This window comes from Epinephelus moara, chromosome 24 (assembly GCF_006386435.1).
Source record: "Epinephelus moara isolate mb chromosome 24, YSFRI_EMoa_1.0, whole genome shotgun sequence".
Classification (NCBI taxonomy): domain Eukaryota; kingdom Metazoa; phylum Chordata; class Actinopteri; order Perciformes; family Serranidae; genus Epinephelus; species Epinephelus moara.
The window spans coordinates 27,415,300-27,432,645 of NC_065529.1; the positions used below are offsets into that span (position 1 = coordinate 27,415,300).

Here is a 17,346-nt window from a genome sequence, read left to right on the forward strand (position 1 = left end):
CGCCGTAGTTGTGTTACACAGAAAGTCGTCCTCCTTCTTCCGGTCTGCTCCCCTCGTTGCTGCTTCAGTCGTTATACCGCACGTTAGCAAGATGAGTGGAGCAAACGGTAAAGCGAAACCTTCCACCGGTGTGATGGAGTGGGTCAGTTCAGCTTGTCGGTTCGCTACAGACAGAAACGACTTCAGAAGGTGAGTTAGTGTTAATAAAATAACGTGTTACCTGTTTAAACTGTGGTTGTTAGCCATGTAGCTAACGTTAGCAGACTGCGCCAGGGAGATTTGTCCTTGCCTCGACCAGTTTCTCTAACGACTAACGTGAACTGTTGTCAAAACACTTTGTCACCATCAAAATGTTTTAAATTAAATAGCTTCAATCCGTTTGAAAGAATGGCGAGAAGAGTTGTGGCCCTCAATACCTTCACGCGAATATGATCAGTTGTGCACTTGATGGATGGACATGGGAAATCCTTGACCTGATTGAATTTAACAGGAAATATATAAACTATTTGATGGTAACACAACAGGCTGCTGTCCTAATTCATAAATATAGACTTATTCACCTTTAAAAACATCCAGTTTCTGAGTCATTTTGAAGGATAAAAACATATAATTTATGCTCAACAATGTCATCAATGTAACAAAGCTCTATACATAAATATTATTATGCCAACACTTTATACCTGCACTTACCTGTTGGCAAAATGTAGAATAAGCTAACTGATATATTGGCTGATTCTGGTTTATGTCATGTGTAGGCATCTGTGCACATAACACAGGTTGATCAGAAACAAGACATTGCAGTACAGTATTGCCAGGAATACAAGATGTATTTTACAAAGAGCAACAGAAAAGTCATACCCCTCTCTCCCCTCTGTTTCTCTCTTTATCTTCATCATTACTGTCTAGTGAAATATAATGTTTGATCTGTGTTCATGTACAAAATAACCATTATAGGAATTTGCCACAAAAATTCAGCACTTGCCAGGCTATGATTCTTATAAATTAATGTGTTCAATCAAATGACCACATAACAAACCTGGAAGCAGGCACAGACAGTGGAAGCATGACAGGTCATTTTTACCCTACAGGTAGTTAATTTGGCTCCAGTTACTATGTAATATTTTTATTTTCAGCAGACTTAGATGTAGTTTTTTTTTAGCTGCTTTGATTTTGTGAGAGTAAATCATCATTTGTGACCCAGTGCTTGTCTTATTGATTTTTCAGGAATCTTCTGGTGAACCTGGGCTTGTTTGCAGCTGGTGTTTGGGTCGCCAGAAACCTCTCCGATTTTGACCTGATGTCCCCTCAGCCCGTGACATAACCTGGTCAAAATACATCCATCGCCAAAACCAGGATGATGGTGAGATTATCTTCTTAATTAGAGCCAGAGGGAGGAGGTGGTGTTCAGTTTACACTGGGCAATGTCTATTTTTTGTCCACACCTTCATACCTTTCTGACATTTCACTGAGGTATACAGTATATGACAGTATTTATGTTTAAAAAAAAAAGCCACTGATGATATGTGTCTGTAGCATGTCTGTCATCGTCTACAGTGCTGTGTTTCTAATATGAAATTAGCTCTTAAGAAAAGTCTTGCAGGATGTACATCAGGCCCCAGGGAAGTGTGCTGGGCTTTGAAGCCAATTTTCATAGTGGCCAAACAGTGGTACTGCAGCAGGATTCATCATGTGACGCTATTGGGCACCAAAATACACTTTTTTTTAGCACCACAACCCCCGCAGAATGACTTGCTCTGCTACCAAGATTTAATCCATTCGGTCCGATAACATTTTGCAAAGTCTAAAAGAGCAGTAAGATTAAATTATTATTCAAGTTAGCGCAGCACTAAACCGGAAGTTAGTCTCTAGTGACCTCTGGTGGTGTTTGCTGTGCACTACAACACATCAGTACAGCGTCTCTATATCAGTTTAATAGAAAGAGGAGCATCTGTTTTTTTGACAGCTTTGAGAATCAAACCTTTTAGATTTCTAAATACTCTGAAAGGCCGTGATACTTTAAAACAGCCCAAGTCTAGGTTACATTACTATTGGCAAAGCTAATGTGTTTAAGCAGCAACTATATTTCTCTTCTCGCTGCTACAAGTTAAAACTGAAGAGTAGTTCATATGCAGCTTGTTTGTTTTCTATGTGTATTTATTCACTTGTCATTGACAGTATCTTTTTGTTCCTTTAGGTGTTTTGGACCAACAAAGAAGAAACACCGGACATGAATAAAGACCATGAAATTTTTATATGACTACTTTAAAAGCAAATCATTGTATTGACCTGAATGACCTTCAGTTTTCTGTAGAATATTTTTTGTCATGTCAGATTATCTAAAGAGAAACCAGAAAGTGTGTGTTTGCTCTTGTTGTTTTTGACCCATAGATTTTAAAATAGCTTTAATTCGATAATTTGAGTCGTGTGTGATGTGATATCTGCAGACATGTCTGCTCAGGAGCTCTTTGTTGCTGCAGCTCGTAAATGTCTGTCTGTTGGTAGAAAGTCTCCGTCGGTCCTTCAGAGTCTGGACCTGGCTGCTCAGGTCTCGGCTGTTGATTTGGGGTTAAAACCGGCTCTATTGTACGACAGCAACGGCGCCAGTGCAGATCAGGTGCAGCAGTATTTGAGCTCTCTGCAGTCTTCCCAGCTCGTGTCTAGATCACTTCTCACACTGGATTTAAACGGAAACACACTCATTGTTAATCCCCTCACAGTCAGATCAAACGTAGAACAGCTGTTTCGTGACAACAGCGTGGCTGTGATCGATGTGTGCCACTCACTAGAGAAGCCCACCATCGCTGATCCACTCAGAGGAGAGCTGAAGAGCATGATGCAGGATTTACTGCTCCTCCTGAGAGGGTTTGAACAACTGAAGGAGGCTGAGAGACCTCATCATGTCGGAGAGGAGTCAGAGCAGTGGAACCTGTGCACAGTGTTTGGTCTGTTACTGGGTTACCCCGTCACTTACTGGTTCGATCAGACCAAGAGCTTTGAGAACTGTCTGTCTATGACTCCGCTGATGGTGACTACAGCTTCAGCAACGTGGCAGGCAGACACTGCAGGTCACACATGTTGTCTGTACTCCTTCAGCGTCCCGGCTGTTCTGCTCAAAGCAGTGCAGTCCAACCTGGAAAACTGGAGGCTTCATTTACAGGAAAGATTTCAGCAGCAAAATGTCCTCAAAGATCTGACAGTTCGTCAGACCACTGTCACTCTGCCCTCAGTCTGTTTGTGATGCTAGCATGACGTTTGTATTTAAAATAAGCTGTTAAAGTATACGTGGGTTTTACTTTATAACTCCATTAAACTGTCTCAAAACAGCTGTTGTTTTTATTTTTATTGGTGCAAAGAGCAGTACACACAAAACTAAGGTTGTGACATACAGTATACTCAATGGGGTGGATGAAAACGGTAATATAGACAAACAAGACATGTTGGTTTTAGGGCTTCTTTTTCCACCTCTCAGGTTTTCTCAACCCAGGAAAGTGGTGGGTCCTTTTCCAGACCTATGGGTTCTTCTTTGTCTTTGTCTCGGAGATGTAAATCTTCAGAGACTTAGGCCGTCTCCAGGGGTTCCAGTGTCCACTAGCGAGAGACTCCATTTTACATGAGTCATCCTCAGTTGTCTGAGTCGTCTGGTCCTCTCAAGGTGTTGAGTGCATGAAGTAGAGACCCCTGTTGGTACACTTCATCCTGAGGCCTCTCCTCACCTCGGGCCCTTTTCCTAGGGGGCCGAGGATTGTTTTTACGCTCAGCCCTTGAGCTCTGTTGACGGCTGATTGTTTAGTGCGATCTGAATGTTCAGCTGTGTTATTCGCTCCTCCCTCTCTGTCTGGAAAGACTGCTGATTTGTCAAGGCCTGTTGCTTTAGGATGTTATTCTCCTCCGCCATTTTTTCACGGAGGGCATCCTGCTCTGCCTTCAGATTTCATGCTTAAGAAGTAAAAGACTTGTTAAAGTTTGGTTAAATGGTGCAAGGCTTTAAAATTCTTTATTTAAATAAAGTAAAACAGGAAAGAACACATTTTTGTCATGACATTTAAAATACAAACATTTGTATCAGTTTAAGGTGAAATATGATCGATTGCCTGACAGGTTGCTGAAAACAGTTTGTAGTCTCAAGCCTTGTACTTTTATTGTTAGACACATTGAGTAAAGGTCCATGTATTCACTGTTAGCATTTTAAGTGAGCACCTATCTGTGTCAGCAGCATTATATAAGAACATGAGACTAATCCATGTCAGGATAACACAAATCACACCCTATAAAAACCAGCTTATTGCCTGATAGCTTGCTTCATGATTTGTACCTTCGTGCACTAACAGCTTGCACAAACATCTACAATACAGTGTCACTCGTAGCTCAGTTTATTTAAATAAAAGCAGTTTAAGTACTCAACAGTACAACAGAGCCCGAGGAGATGAACCATGTGTCTCCCTCCTCCACCTCTCATTTCACAGCCTCCAGCTTCCAACTCAGGGCCCTCAGACACTGAACCACACATGCTGTATCATCGACTTCGGTGATGCCAAAACCAACAGCGGCAACACCAAATACAGTACAGCTTGAGTCTTTCTGTTTCTCCAGGCAGAGTCCATGTGTCTCTGTTTGTTGGACCAAGATACTGATCCCGTGATACCAATCTGTTGTGTGCAGAGAAGCTGAAACTGACTGGCACACTTTTTAAAAACATTATTCTGCATAAAGTACATGAGAGAAGATATGTCAGTGTTTGCCCTACTTTGATAATAGCAGCGAATTCTCCTGGATTCTTTTAGGCTACTGTAAAAATAGCTGACAGTTCAGTTCATTATGTTGTTCACCTGTTTGAGTCTGAGGTAGTTTTCATAGCTTCCAAATGATGATTTGTATATCAATTGCTCACACTGTGTTATCTTGAATTTTTGAAGAAAATGTTTTGTTTTTTTAAATCCGCGTGCCTCCATGTTGAACAAAGAATCCAGAAAAAAATTATAACATTTTTGATGAATAGACCTTTCTTGATGAGTCATATGCTGCGTTCAGATGGGGTCTGAACTGAAAGTAAAACTTATGTTCTCTTCAAAGCCAGACTCCATTGACAAAAACAGTTATTTTACCTCACTGAACACAGGAGTTCCTGACCTACTGCTGCCTCTATCAGTTAGTGTTATTGTGTGACTTTGGATGCGTTCTCACCCTTTAAAGCAGGGGTGTCAAACATACAGCCCAAGGGCCAGAACCGGCCCTCCAAAGGGTCCAATCCGATCCACTAGATGACTTCGCACACCTAATACTGAAGCAGTTGTGAAGGCTAAGAGGTGCAGCTTTTCGGAGCAAGTGAAATTAGTATCGTACTTCATGTAAAATGCTGCTTCGGAGGCTTTTCACCCCGACCAGAACACAGTTAATATAGCCAAGGTACGGCCATAAGTTTAGATCTGTAAATGTAAACTAACTGAGAGAGGCAGCAGTAGACGAGCAGCTCCTGTGTTCAGTGAGGTAAAATTACTGTTTTTGCCAATGGAGTCTGGCTTTGAAGAGAGCATCGATAAGTTTCACTTTTAGTTTAGTTCTAAATAATAAAGTTGTAGTGAAAATACATGTGTTTGGGACCTAATGAACATACGACTGGATAATGAGACTTGAAATAAACCGCATGAGTTGTGTGAGAGTTTGTAAACAGATGTTATGACTCGCCTTTGTTTAGATTCTTCGTTCACTGTGGAGGCATGTAAGAGAAACAAAGTTTTATTCAGGAATTCAAAGTAACATGAGGTGTGTAACTGATATACTAAGGATCATGTGGGTGGTGAAATATTTCTTAAATGTAGAATAATCAAACCGCATGTCGGTCAGAGAGGTTGAATAACTGACAGCACTTCCCCACAGCGGCCGCTCACTTTCAGCTCAGCCAGGTGGTCTGCCCTTGTAGGTCCAATGTTCAGGATGGCCACTGACATTTTCCGTTCCCCTGCAGCCAGTAAAAACCTGTATCCTGAATATACCTGGTATAAAAAAGAGAGGGACACCACTAAATTAAAAATTGAGGGATTGTGTTGTAAAGTGCTTCATACATTTTCTATAAACCCACCTGTAATGATGACCCCGCCACTAGCACCGCATCCGACTCCGCCAGCCTGTCGTGCACAAACTGTACAGTCGCTCTGTTCACGGTGTCTCCAAAAAACGTGACCTCAGGCTTCAGTATTCCTCCACAGCCCTCGCAGGAGGGGACTCTGAAATGGAGGACCTGCTCGTCCTCGATGAAGACATCGCCGTCTGGAGCCACAGCGCCTGTCTGCACACTCCAGTCTGGGTTTAGTGCTATGAATCGTTCCTGGAGCTTCTTCCTCGCTGAGATGGCACCACAGCCGAGACACATCACCCTGAGGACACATCACATCAACACTAATGTGGATGATGACTTAAATGACAAAACATATATTCTCTCTTTTCCCTCAGGGTGACAATAGTTGTGGATCGCTTTCATTTTATGTGCCCAGGTTTCGAAACATCTTCAAACTTAAATCGAACTTAAATGAGTTTGACACTCCTGCCTAAAATCCTCCACCCTGGACCTTTAAATATTCTACTGTATTTCTACTGACAGTTAATTACCTGCTGGTACTGTTTATCATTTTTTGAAACCAAATCTAATGTCTTATCATGCACCAGTACGTTATACAAGTATAGCTTTTCCTTTCCAATGAATCCTGGACAAACTAAAACATATCTGAAGACCACAATCTTCAGGGTCATGATTAATGTGTCAGGTGTTTCTTCACCTGTGGGAACAGCCGTGTAGCTCAGTCAGTCTCTTCTGCCCTGCCTTTGAATGAAGAGCGTCCACGTTTTGTGTCACCAGCCAGTGCAGTTTGCCTCTCGCCTCCCACCGCTGCAGGGCCTTGTGTGCAGAGTTTGGCTGACGGGAGGAGAACTGCGGCCACCCGACAAAGTTTCTGGCCCAGTAGCGTTGACGAGACTTTGCACTGCGGATGAACTCTGCATGCTGCATGGGTCGTCTGTCGGTGCGAGCGTACAGCCCGACACCCTCTGAGCGGTAATCAGGGATCCCTGACTCAGTGGAGAGTCCTGCTCCACTGATGACAAACAGGCGCCGGGCTCGGGACACAAAGTCCTGCAGCAGCTCCAGGGAGTGAGCATCAGTGGTGCTGCAGGCGGGGACAAAGTTCACCATGCCTGCAGGGGCTGAGGATGCTCTCCTTAAAGGTGCTGTGTGGAGTGTGAGGATCCGTCGTGGTAATCTCATCTACAGAGAGACAAACTGATGATTAGAAACAAAACCAGACATGTTCTTTACATCATCTGCACCACATTCCTCCACAGAGGTGTTCTGATTTAACAAAACACCCTCCTCTGCCTCCTTGTCATGCTTCTAATGGCATTTGTTTGAATCCACTACAACTAAATGAAAACAACCAATCAGAGCTGAGGAGTCTTTGAGGTTGTCAATCATGTCAGTCAAGGCTCTTGAACTGTGATCAAACTGTCAATCTTGGCAGCGCTCATCAAATATGAATCAGGATTCTGTTATTGCACTGTCTATTTCTTACCTCTAATGTTTTAAGAAACATATTTTAGTGTACTGTTTAGCTGTAAAATGAGAAAGATTGTGACCTGGCCGCCATGTTGGCAACAGTCGAGCCAAAACAAATCACCACCAGCTGGAGCAAACTTTCTCATTCCACAGCACTGCTCAGAGAAATAAGCAGTGCAGTAACAGAACGTTAATACATATTTGATCGGCGCTGCCTAGTTTGACCACAGTAATGAGCTGTGATTGACATGATTTACATATATGGTATATATGATATATGATATAAATACATTCTCATCTTCTTTGGTATTTTTGTTATATACAGATATGCAATGATGCTTGCTGGGCAATACACTATGTTGATGATGTCTAATATCAAGTTTCTATATTTATGACCAGTGACTAGCATGCACTATGGGACCCATTATAACAGCATGCACTATGGGACCCATTATAACAGCATGCACTAGGGCCCAACGTAACTACCTTACTTTGCCCTAAAGTCCAGAAAGCTTAGATTTCATATTTTGTGCATACAGTTTATCATCTTGTGTGCACAAGAGAAATAACATTTAACTTAGGTACAAAAGTTTATGTACATGTATCTTGTGGGATCAAGTTAATTAATTAGGTTAGGTCAATTAGTTAAGTTTATTTGCTCCCACAAGATAAACATGTGCACACAAGATAATAACTCGTTCCCAATTACCACAAGAGAGTAATCTTGCACGCAGTTTTCATCTTGTGGGAACAAGTTACCTTGTGTGCGCAAGTTATGACCTTGTGGCAACAGGTTAAAATTATCCAGTGGGAACAGGATAACAATTCATACGCACAACTTGTTCCCACAAGATGATAACTTGTGTACACACACACAAAAAAAAATTAACCTTCCTGACTTCTGAGACCGCTTACAAACAGACTCCAAAGACAAAAGGGTGAACTAAGAAAACTTATCAGAGGTTGACATTCACAAGAACTTGCTCTCAACGACTGTCATCACTATGACAACCGATATTAAATGACACACACTCAGGTGAAAGTCTCCAGATAACAGGGTCACTCGTTAATCCGAAACAGCAGTATCAAGTCACAGTAACAATGGATGCTAACAGACGGATAGCCAAAGCTACACGTCAAACATTTGACACTTATTTAAGTTACATTACAATGTCGTTATAAAGGTCAGTGCCAACAAATTTTTAATATACAACGGGAAAGGATTAACATATAGAAAAATGACGCTGCTTTCCTACAGAGGACGTTTCAACCGGTAACTAGCGTCGTTAACAGTTGGCGACCGTTAGAGTCAGCTAGTTAGCTAACTTTGTTTACTGAGGTCAGTTAGCTACTGTACCTTATTCATGCGTTACAGCGGCGGTTACAGTGTAACGTTACTGTAATCACTGGCACCACAGTGTGTCAGCAGCTGCAAAGTGTTTGGTTGGATAACATGAACCACGACAAGCTGATATAAGCATAACATGGGAACTTTTGTCGGAATGACAGAAACAGGAAATACCAGGTTTAATGTAACACCAAACACAGTCGCGCTGCAGTCTGGGAGTTGTAGTCAAGGATTTAAAGACCAAGAATGCAATGGTATTCAGATTTATTTGCCAAAAAAACTTTTTTTTAAATGAAATTAAAATTTATTCTATCAATCAATCTATTTATCTCTTTCTTTTTTTATGTATATATAAATTATTTATTTTATTGTTTATTTTTTTTAGTGTACAGCTACATATATATATATATATTTTTACAAAACATTTATTCTTGTTGACAAATTGAAGCCCAAAGGAAACAATATATTTAAATCATTTATACAGTAAAAGTCATTATCTTTAACAGTAAACATAGACACAGGTAATATTAAAAAAAGATGATCAAATAACTTCGCACCAACTTAACTGCATTACATATTGGTCCAAAACATACACTGAGTTGCATAATTTGTACAAAACATTATACAGTTGGATAATGCAGTAGTCCTCCTAGCTGTGTTCAGCTGTAGTATGTGCTCCTCCTGTGGAGAGCTCAGATAACTTTATTCAAGCCAAAGCTTTGATCTCAAACATGTGTAGAGGTTCCTTAATAAAATATGTGAAAAAACATGAGGCCGGTTATTCCACAGCTGCTTTAAGACTAATGGACAATAGTAACAAGCATTAGTTTTAAATGGCATCCCCATATATGTAATGGTTCCCTGTCTCACACTCATTTTGATACTTATTTACAAATACAGTGATATAATTGGTGCATGTAAAACTGTAACACGTAGTCATAATTTCATACTCTACACAAAGAGTTTTGACTTTAATCTCTGCCATGAACAGGATGATATCACTGAGGGTCTGTAGTCATCAGATACGGATGAAACAAGTTAGTGGATGACGGGTTGAACCAGAGAAAGGTCACGTTTCCTTGTGTGTCCATTAGAATATGCTGCACACGTCCTGATTACAAAACTCCAAGATATCTGTTGTAAAGAAAACACACGTAAACATTAGCATTACAGCATTATTACATGTCTGAGGGCTAGTTTAAGTATATGATTGACAATAAAGTATGCTAGGTAATCGTACCGGAGTGTGTGCAGTTGAAGACGGTTTCTACATGACTGTAAAACTCCTCTCCAAGGATGGAGCGGTAGTCCATGTGACTCGTGTGGACAAAACACTGAGTTGCATCTTTGAACAGCAGGTCACTTTCTTCATACTGCTGAGACTCAAAGAGCTTGAACTCTGCGTTTGGATTGGATGTCAAAGTTTCCTGTAAGATTTAAAAAGAGAAAAAGAATTCATGATACCTAAAAGCCTCCCACTGCCGATTTTGCAAGATATATTGATAAGTAGCACTACAGGTAAGGGGAATAATATGTTTTTTTGATTTAAGGGTGAACTGTCCCTTTAAGTCTTAAGGGTGCTGTTGAGCCACAGAGTGCATAACGTTAAAACAAACACTATTCTTGACAACTTCAAGAGACTGCAGAGTTCTATGTCTACACAGTGCGTACACTTTTCACATAAGCTGACCTGTGACTTCATGAGGAAGTCATACACTCGGGCTGTAAGCACCGGCCGTGTCATGACGGTGTTCGGTGGGATGACTCCGAGATTACAGCTCTCCCATTCTGACAACGGGGCCCGACGACCATCACTACACAGCAGCTCAAAGTCCGATGACTTCCAACCATCCGCCCAACCGGTGGAACTCAAACCTGAAGTACAACATGACAAAAGTGTAATGTAACGTGACGTAACATACAGTATCTGTCAGTGTCGATGTGTGCGTGTTCATGTCAAAACTTCATCTTGATTATCTCACTGAGGATGTTGGCAAGAAGGTTATGCTGCTCGAGGAAGGCCACGTCTCCGTAGCTTTTACCGCTGGGATCTCCAACTAGACACCTACGAATAATGAGGAAAGGATTAAAGGGTCATTTCAGCCAAAATGTCTTAAAACCAGGGCAAATAAACCTAAAACTATCTTAATGTCTGGAGACCACAATTGTGAGAAAAAAAATGCTTTTTCAATATTCCACATCAGCTATCACAGATGAACAGAAAGCTGACACCCTGCATACCTTAATGCCCCCATGTTGCCATAGTAACGCTCATTGTGGTTATCAGCGCAGCGCTTGGTGGCAGCCTCGCCTGTGCCTCCCAGACACACTTTACACAGATTCCCCTGAGAGCCGGGCAGGCAGCCTTTCCAAAACACGTCGTTGTACACTGAGAAAACACAAAGTGTCAAACTGCAGCTGCACTCTGTGTGAGGCCTGGAGAGCAATAAAAATGTGTAAAGTTTTAAATGCCAATTAATGATCTTATCAAAATCTTAATCCGTTAAGTAACTAAAGCTGTCAAATAATTGTGGTAGAGTAAAATTAACTGTAATATTTTCCTCTGATATGTAGTGGAGTAGAAAGTACAAGGTGACATGAAAAGAAAAGACTCAAAGTGCAAGTACCTTTAATTTGAACTTAACAGTACACGGAAAAAAGATATGATAGGACTGCCAGTGTGAATATAAAGCTGAATTCAGGACTCCACATGAATAATTCGAGACAGTACCTTGGTGTGGATCACAGGGGGAGCTGCTGTTGTGCTCGTGGCTCAACCTGTGTCTGTACGGCAGCAGCCAACCTGCAGGGCTGTACATGTGGCCATGACAGGAGCGCCGGCCCCCGAGGTTCCCTATGTATAGGTTTTTGCTGGAGCGCTTTGCCACTGCTAGACCCACCACTGATGGCAACACTGAGGAGAGAGACAGCAGTGGTTTTCAATATAAAGACAACAATCACATCAGCTACAGAGATTTCTGATAGTTGTTTGTGTAGTGCTGTCGTACCGTCTGTCTCTAAGTGTGTTGATCCCTCAGCAGGAACACATTTTTCTCCTGAGAGTCAAAGAGAACACAGACAACAGATTAATGCTTCTTAATCAATGAAGACGACTGCTGCTAATGTAATGGTAATTAATTATCTAATTTAAAAAAAAAGTTTCAAACCGTATCAAATACCTATTTTGGATTTGAAGTGCGGCAGGCAGAAATACCCTCAATTAAAACATCTTAATGATGAAAATAATAATTTTCATTCTTATTATCATTCATCAGTATTATTGTCATGGGCAGTCAAGGCTTCTCCATTTTGTTTCACTGTCAGTGTTATTACTACATTGCCTTATTATTTGTACAAATAAAATGAAAGAGAATGAATAAAAGAAAGAAAATAGCTGGAGCAAAAAGAAATAAAATAAAAAAATGGCCATGACATTATGTCAGAGCCCACATAGTCTTCAAAATGCATGTTTTGTCCAACCAACAATTAAAACATTCAAATAGAGTCAATTCACACAGATATTAAAATGGAAAAAAGCAGCAAATCTCAAAAATAAGAAGAAAGAGATTCAATGAGTAAATTAAAAAATGTGGAAATATAAACAGAAATACCAAAGAAAGCATAATTAGCATTTTAATTTATTTTCACATTTTTTGTTTATTTATTTTTGTGTGTAATTATTTACATTTTTTTTAACAAAACTAAATTGATTCATTCATTGCACAAAAATTACTCTATTTTCTGTACATATTTTTAAAAATATTTTTTACTTATTTATTTTTCCTTATTCAAAGATATTCAATTCACACACTGATATTAAAACACAAAAAATTCAGCATATGTGTAGCAAATATTTCAGCAGCTGAAACCAGTAAATGTTGTAATTATTGCTTCATAAATTACTTTAAAAGTATGGAATCATAGGAGTGTCATAAAAGAGAATAAACCTATAAAAGGAAGAAATTACACATGGAAATATAAGAAGGAATAAATAAGTAAATTCAAAAATGTAGAAATATAAAGACAAATAACAAAATATAAAAAAACAAGCATTTTTATTTATTTTTACATTTATTTGTTCATTTATTTCAGTATCTATTTTTTAAATATATATTATATATTTTTGCATATTATTTAGTCTTTTTTACATTTCTTAATTTCTAAAAATATTTTTAATTTTTTCATATCTGTACAAATATTATCATTAATATTTTTTTTAATACATATACACATATACATGTCACTTAATATTTTTATTTTTTTTAAATTTCTTTATTTTTCACTTTTATTATTTCCCAGTTGGTTTTGGTTTTCCTTGAAAGACCAAGCTGTCAATCAACCATAAAAGACCAATAAATATCAAACCTCTGTCGATCTCATTATAGATTCAGTGACTATTTGTATCAGGACCAATGAACACTCTCAATCAATAATATGCAGAAGAAATGGCTCCAGCTTGATTGTGTAGTAGCCTCTTTGCTTTAAGTAAATGAATTAGAGAATGTGAGCAGTCTTACCATAATATTCTGTAACGACGGGGACAAGACCACATTTTCCTGCGATGAAAGAGTGAGTTGGGTCCAGCGAGACAGCGTCCACCTCGTCCCTCTGTGTGCAGAGTACACAGGTGGTATCAGCCTGACTTATAGTTGTTTCTCAAGTGTAATAAAACTTTTATATTCCAAGATCTGTACCCCTCGAATGACTTACCTTAATCTTCTCTATACAGTCTTTCATTGACACGGCTCTGACGCACACCAGAGGGTCTGACTTTATACTGAGAGCCCACTGCTCACATTTCTTCTGCTCTGCAAGGCTGATACAGCACCACCGCACAACACTGTCCTCCAGTGAACTTCCTGCGCACACACACACACACACACACACACACACACACACACACACACACACACACACACACACACACACACACACACAGGCTCAATGAGGTCATAAAATCCCATGTTGAATATAAAAATGAATAAAGTGGGTATAAGCACCTTCATGTCCAAGACCTTTGAGGAGTGCAACATAATCCAGCCCCAGCACCTGACTGACGTCCATGTCATCTGGCAGAACAGCCAGTTTATCCGTCACATCTTTGAACAGAAGGTCACTCTCTCCAAAAGATGATGAGTTGAAGAGTTGGAAGCGCTGCCTCTCTCTCCCTCGTTGACCAAACAGCATCTTAACAATAATAAAGAATCCTTTAAGAATCTTTTAGTCAGTACAGTATTCCTTATAGACACACGGTGTGGCAAAAGTGGGAGAAGACAAAAAAGTACCTGCACTGTTGTTAGAAATTTGCGTGCAACCTTTCGAAAGTTAAATCTGGTGACCATGCCGCCTCCCGGGCCACGTCCTAGATTACAGTTTGCGTAGTGGCTGAGAGGAGCTTGAGTGCCGTCCGTGCACAGTAACCTGAACTCATCACTGTCTGAGAAAACAGACAGAACATGAAGAAAAAGCAGAGTGATGATCCTTAAAAAAGGAGTTTTTCCAGTTTGATTTTTTCGCCAAATCATAATCATAATTTTTAAGGTGTTTTTTTTGCCATTTTCCCTTCTTAAATGAACAGATTGTAGAGAGTCAACAAGGAATAAATAAAGACAGATATAAGGGATGATTTGCAACAAAAATTCTCAGGTGGACTCAGACTAGGGACATTACAGAGACATGGTTATCTTAAATCCTTAGGCCACAAGATCACCTCAGAAAAATGTTTTAATTGTAACAGAATAAGGTAATAGTGAGATACTACAGAAGTCTATCAGAAAATAGTTTACCTTCAATACTTTCAAGAGCTAAATGGTCCACAAATGCAACATCTCCTGCTCCACTCCTGAGACATCTGCAACAGAGCAACAAAGGGAAAAGAGGACATGTTTGAAATATGGAAAATGTGCATTGAAAGCTGAGAGCTTTGTTGATTGTTTGTCGAACCTGACCTGAGGGCTCCTTGGCTGTTGTAGTAGGGCTCACTGTGGGACGTTTCACAGTGGTAATTCTTCTGGCGAATGTAGGATTTCTGGCCTTGGCACAGAGCGCACAGAGGTGGTGCCATGGCAGCGGCTCCAGGAACACAGCTGGCACTGAAGAAGGAACTGACGTCTGCTCCAGAGGAGAAAAACAAGTCAGGGGATCATAAAACCAGACGACCAGAGATGCCAACATAGAAAACAGAGAGAAGAAACTTCCACACTGTACTGCTCCACTATCAGCTGATTATAATCTTGTTACCCTGACTGAGCGGCTGCTCCTTTGACCAGCTCAGGTAGTTACGGGACAGCAGGAAGCCGAGTGGGAGACTCCATCCAGCTGTCCATCGAACCCCGCTGTGACAGCTCCTGAGGCCCTGCAGGGACCGTATGTCCAGAGTGCTGTTTCTCACCACAGCTACAGACAGAATACAGCCTCCTGAAGCGCGCGCACACACACACACACACACACACACACAAAGCATTCAATTGAGAAAAATTCGGCTGTTTTTCTGAATTAACAAGATAATGATCTCGTTAATTCAGAAAAACAACGAGATGATGTTAATTGCATGATACCATTTCTCGTAACTCTGAGATAATAAACTTGTTAATTCAGAACAGGGCAAGGATTTTTTATTAAGTGAAAGCATTACCTACTGACAAACATGCTGAAGTGTGTCAGAAATCTAAACCAAACCTACCGTCACTGTAAATCTCCTTGGCGATGACAACAAGGCCAAACTGTTTCACAGCAGAATAAACTTCTCCTGCATCTAACGTCACGATATCAGCACGGTTTGCCTGAAACAAACAAAGACCTTACTATAATGATGCCATCAGGGTCCATACAGTACAAAACCAGTCATATAGTACAGGGCTTTTTGAGAACATGAGCCTTCTTCTGTGCAGTGATACAGTTGGCGAGTCGAGTTTGGTAGAAAGAAAATAGTTCATGAAACTGCTCACAACAAGGTCTGTGGATTATCTTCAGTAACCAGGTCATGATTTCCAGAAAGAGACATTGCTGTTGAGTTTTTAAAATGTATTTTCTTGCCACTTTGAGCACCAAAAACTGAGTGCCATCTAGTTCCATTATATTAGAGAGAAGACTGACATCTCTATGGCTGATATCTCCAACACACTGCAACTCACACTGAAACAATCCAGACTGATACATAGCACTACAGGTAAGAGGAACAATATGTATTTTTAATTTGGGGGTGGACTGTCCCTTTAAAATGTCCTGTACAGTACATACCATGATCACAGCTCTTCAATAACGAAAATAAGAGATCCTGACAAAAGGTTTGTGTTAACAAATAATATCAGCTTGTTTTAAAGCCTCAGAAAAGCTCTTAACAAGAATTTAATTGCTGAGTTTTACAAACTGTTGCAGAAAGCTTTACAACCCCGCTGATCTCATCTGCCCTGCCGAAAAAGTCATCTGTTGGACTTATGTGACAAATTTGTCTGTGTTCAATCATCCAAACAACACTGAGAAGAGAAGAAAGTAAGTTGTAGATCAGTATTTGATTGAAAACATTTCAACATCAATCTGTTTTCTGTCCGCCTATTCTCTTTTTAGAATTTGTGAAGAAGAAATCCACCTTGTTTTTTCATTTAATGGCAATTTTGGTGGTCTATTAAAAAAAAAAGTTTATTGTATAAATGGAAGTTGTAACACACACATACATGACTTCATATGGCCGTTATCTGCTACAGTGACTCTTTTGTCTGGCGCACTTCACTGTTTTATTGCAACCAGGGCTAAAATCATGACGTCAAGGTGGAGGACGGCTCACCCTGATCCTATCGATGCAGTCAGTTGTGCTGGACGCTCGTATGCATGAGAGTCTGGCGAAGGCTGCCACAGCAGCTGGCGGCAGCACCGCCACCAGAGCTTTAGCTAGTTCTGCACACTTCCTCTGTTCAGGATCTGACACTGTGCACCAGCGCATCTTCTTAGCTAGCATGCAAGAAACAGTTCAGAGGATGAATATGCATTTAGCACAGAATTAGTTATTGGTCATGCATACTTTAGTAAGATGCAGGTGTTTAATGAATTTATTTGTGCACAATGTAAAACCAACTGTATGTTGGCAAAATGTGAAATGATTTTACAACATTTGTAATGTTTAAATCTGTTTTAATAATCTCTATAAAAAGCTCCAGAAAGAGGGCAACAAGAGCCAAGAGCCAAATGTACAAAAGAATAAAAACACTTTGAACATTCAACAAGATAATAAACATTAAATAACTAGTTCAGTAACATAACTCACCCCTGCTGCAGCAGGCAAAGATGAAAAAGAGCAAAAGTCCTCGCATGCTGCCCTGCTGTAGATAAAAGACTCAGACAAATCTGTCTCAAGATGTCTGCAGAGCACAACAGACAGCTGTCCTTTCTGTCTCAAATCCCTGAAACTCCTGCATAGATTTTGCAAAGCATTAGAGACGCTGGTACTAACGGATAAGTA

The 17,346-nt window shown here is 40.2% G+C and overlaps 4 protein-coding genes across 4 annotated transcripts; 2 read left to right on the plus strand and 2 right to left on the minus strand.

The window, feature by feature from the left end:
* The first annotated feature begins 27 nt into the window (after positions 1–27).
* tomm6 (translocase of outer mitochondrial membrane 6 homolog (yeast)) lies at positions 28–2,414 on the plus strand. The gene is made up of 3 exons (XM_050037332.1): positions 28–189; positions 1,225–1,360; positions 2,195–2,414. Exons 1-2 carry the CDS (start codon positions 92–94, stop codon positions 1,319–1,321), a joined length of 195 nt encoding a protein of 64 aa, XP_049893289.1. The 5' UTR covers positions 28–91; the 3' UTR covers positions 1,322–1,360; positions 2,195–2,414.
* Positions 2,415–2,446: 32 nt separating this feature from the next.
* Positions 2,447–3,323, plus strand: c24h1orf74 (chromosome 24 C1orf74 homolog). Its single transcript, XM_050037328.1, has one exon. It carries the CDS (start codon positions 2,447–2,449, stop codon positions 3,236–3,238), a length of 792 nt encoding a protein of 263 aa, XP_049893285.1. The 3' UTR covers positions 3,239–3,323.
* A 639-nt stretch (positions 3,324–3,962) lies between these two features.
* On the minus strand, positions 3,963–9,039 carry sirt4 (sirtuin 4). The gene is made up of 4 exons (XM_050037327.1): positions 8,901–9,039; positions 6,771–7,255; positions 6,077–6,371; positions 3,963–5,990 (listed from the first exon to the last, which is right to left on the minus strand). Exons 1-4 carry the CDS (start codon positions 8,907–8,909, stop codon positions 5,838–5,840), a joined length of 942 nt encoding a protein of 313 aa, XP_049893284.1. The 5' UTR covers positions 8,910–9,039; the 3' UTR covers positions 3,963–5,837.
* A 232-nt stretch (positions 9,040–9,271) lies between these two features.
* sxph (saxiphilin) lies at positions 9,272–17,290 on the minus strand. Its single transcript, XM_050038807.1, has 17 exons — positions 17,152–17,290; positions 16,675–16,838; positions 15,574–15,673; positions 15,132–15,308; positions 14,840–15,002; positions 14,678–14,742; positions 14,177–14,328; positions 13,892–14,078; positions 13,602–13,750; positions 13,409–13,499; positions 11,900–11,947; positions 11,623–11,805; positions 11,133–11,280; positions 10,874–10,956; positions 10,582–10,766; positions 10,132–10,318; positions 9,272–10,025 (listed from the first exon to the last, which is right to left on the minus strand). Exons 1-17 carry the CDS (start codon positions 17,195–17,197, stop codon positions 9,982–9,984), a joined length of 2,172 nt encoding a protein of 723 aa, XP_049894764.1. The 5' UTR covers positions 17,198–17,290; the 3' UTR covers positions 9,272–9,981.
* Between the last annotated feature and the right edge of the window lie 56 nt (positions 17,291–17,346).

Excerpts from the sequence above, each read along its gene's own strand:
- tomm6 (XM_050037332.1), top strand. The coding sequence starts at position 92 with ATGAGTGGAGCAAACGGTAAAGCGAAACCTTCCACCGGTGTGATGGAG. Across the intron at positions 190-1,224 it reads GACAGAAACGACTTCAGAAG|GAATCTTCTGGTGAACCTGG; the intron begins GTGAGTTAGTGT and ends TTGATTTTTCAG.
- c24h1orf74 (XM_050037328.1), top strand. The coding sequence starts at position 2,447 with ATGTCTGCTCAGGAGCTCTTTGTTGCTGCAGCTCGTAAATGTCTGTCT.
- sirt4 (XM_050037327.1), bottom strand. Across the intron at positions 6,372-6,770 it reads CTACACGGCTGTTCCCACAG|GGTGATGTGTCTCGGCTGTG; the intron begins GTGAAGAAACAC and ends ATGTGTCCTCAG. Across the intron at positions 5,991-6,076 it reads TGGCGGGGTCATCATTACAG|GTATATTCAGGATACAGGTT; the intron begins GTGGGTTTATAG and ends TTTTTATACCAG.
- sxph (XM_050038807.1), bottom strand. The coding sequence starts at position 17,197 with ATGCGAGGACTTTTGCTCTTTTTCATCTTTGCCTGCTGCAGCAGGG. Across the intron at positions 15,003-15,131 it reads GGAGCAGCCGCTCAGTCAGG|ACGTCAGTTCCTTCTTCAGT; the intron begins GTAACAAGATTA and ends CCTCTGGAGCAG. Across the intron at positions 14,079-14,176 it reads AATTTCTAACAACAGTGCAG|ATGCTGTTTGGTCAACGAGG; the intron begins GTACTTTTTTGT and ends ATTATTGTTAAG.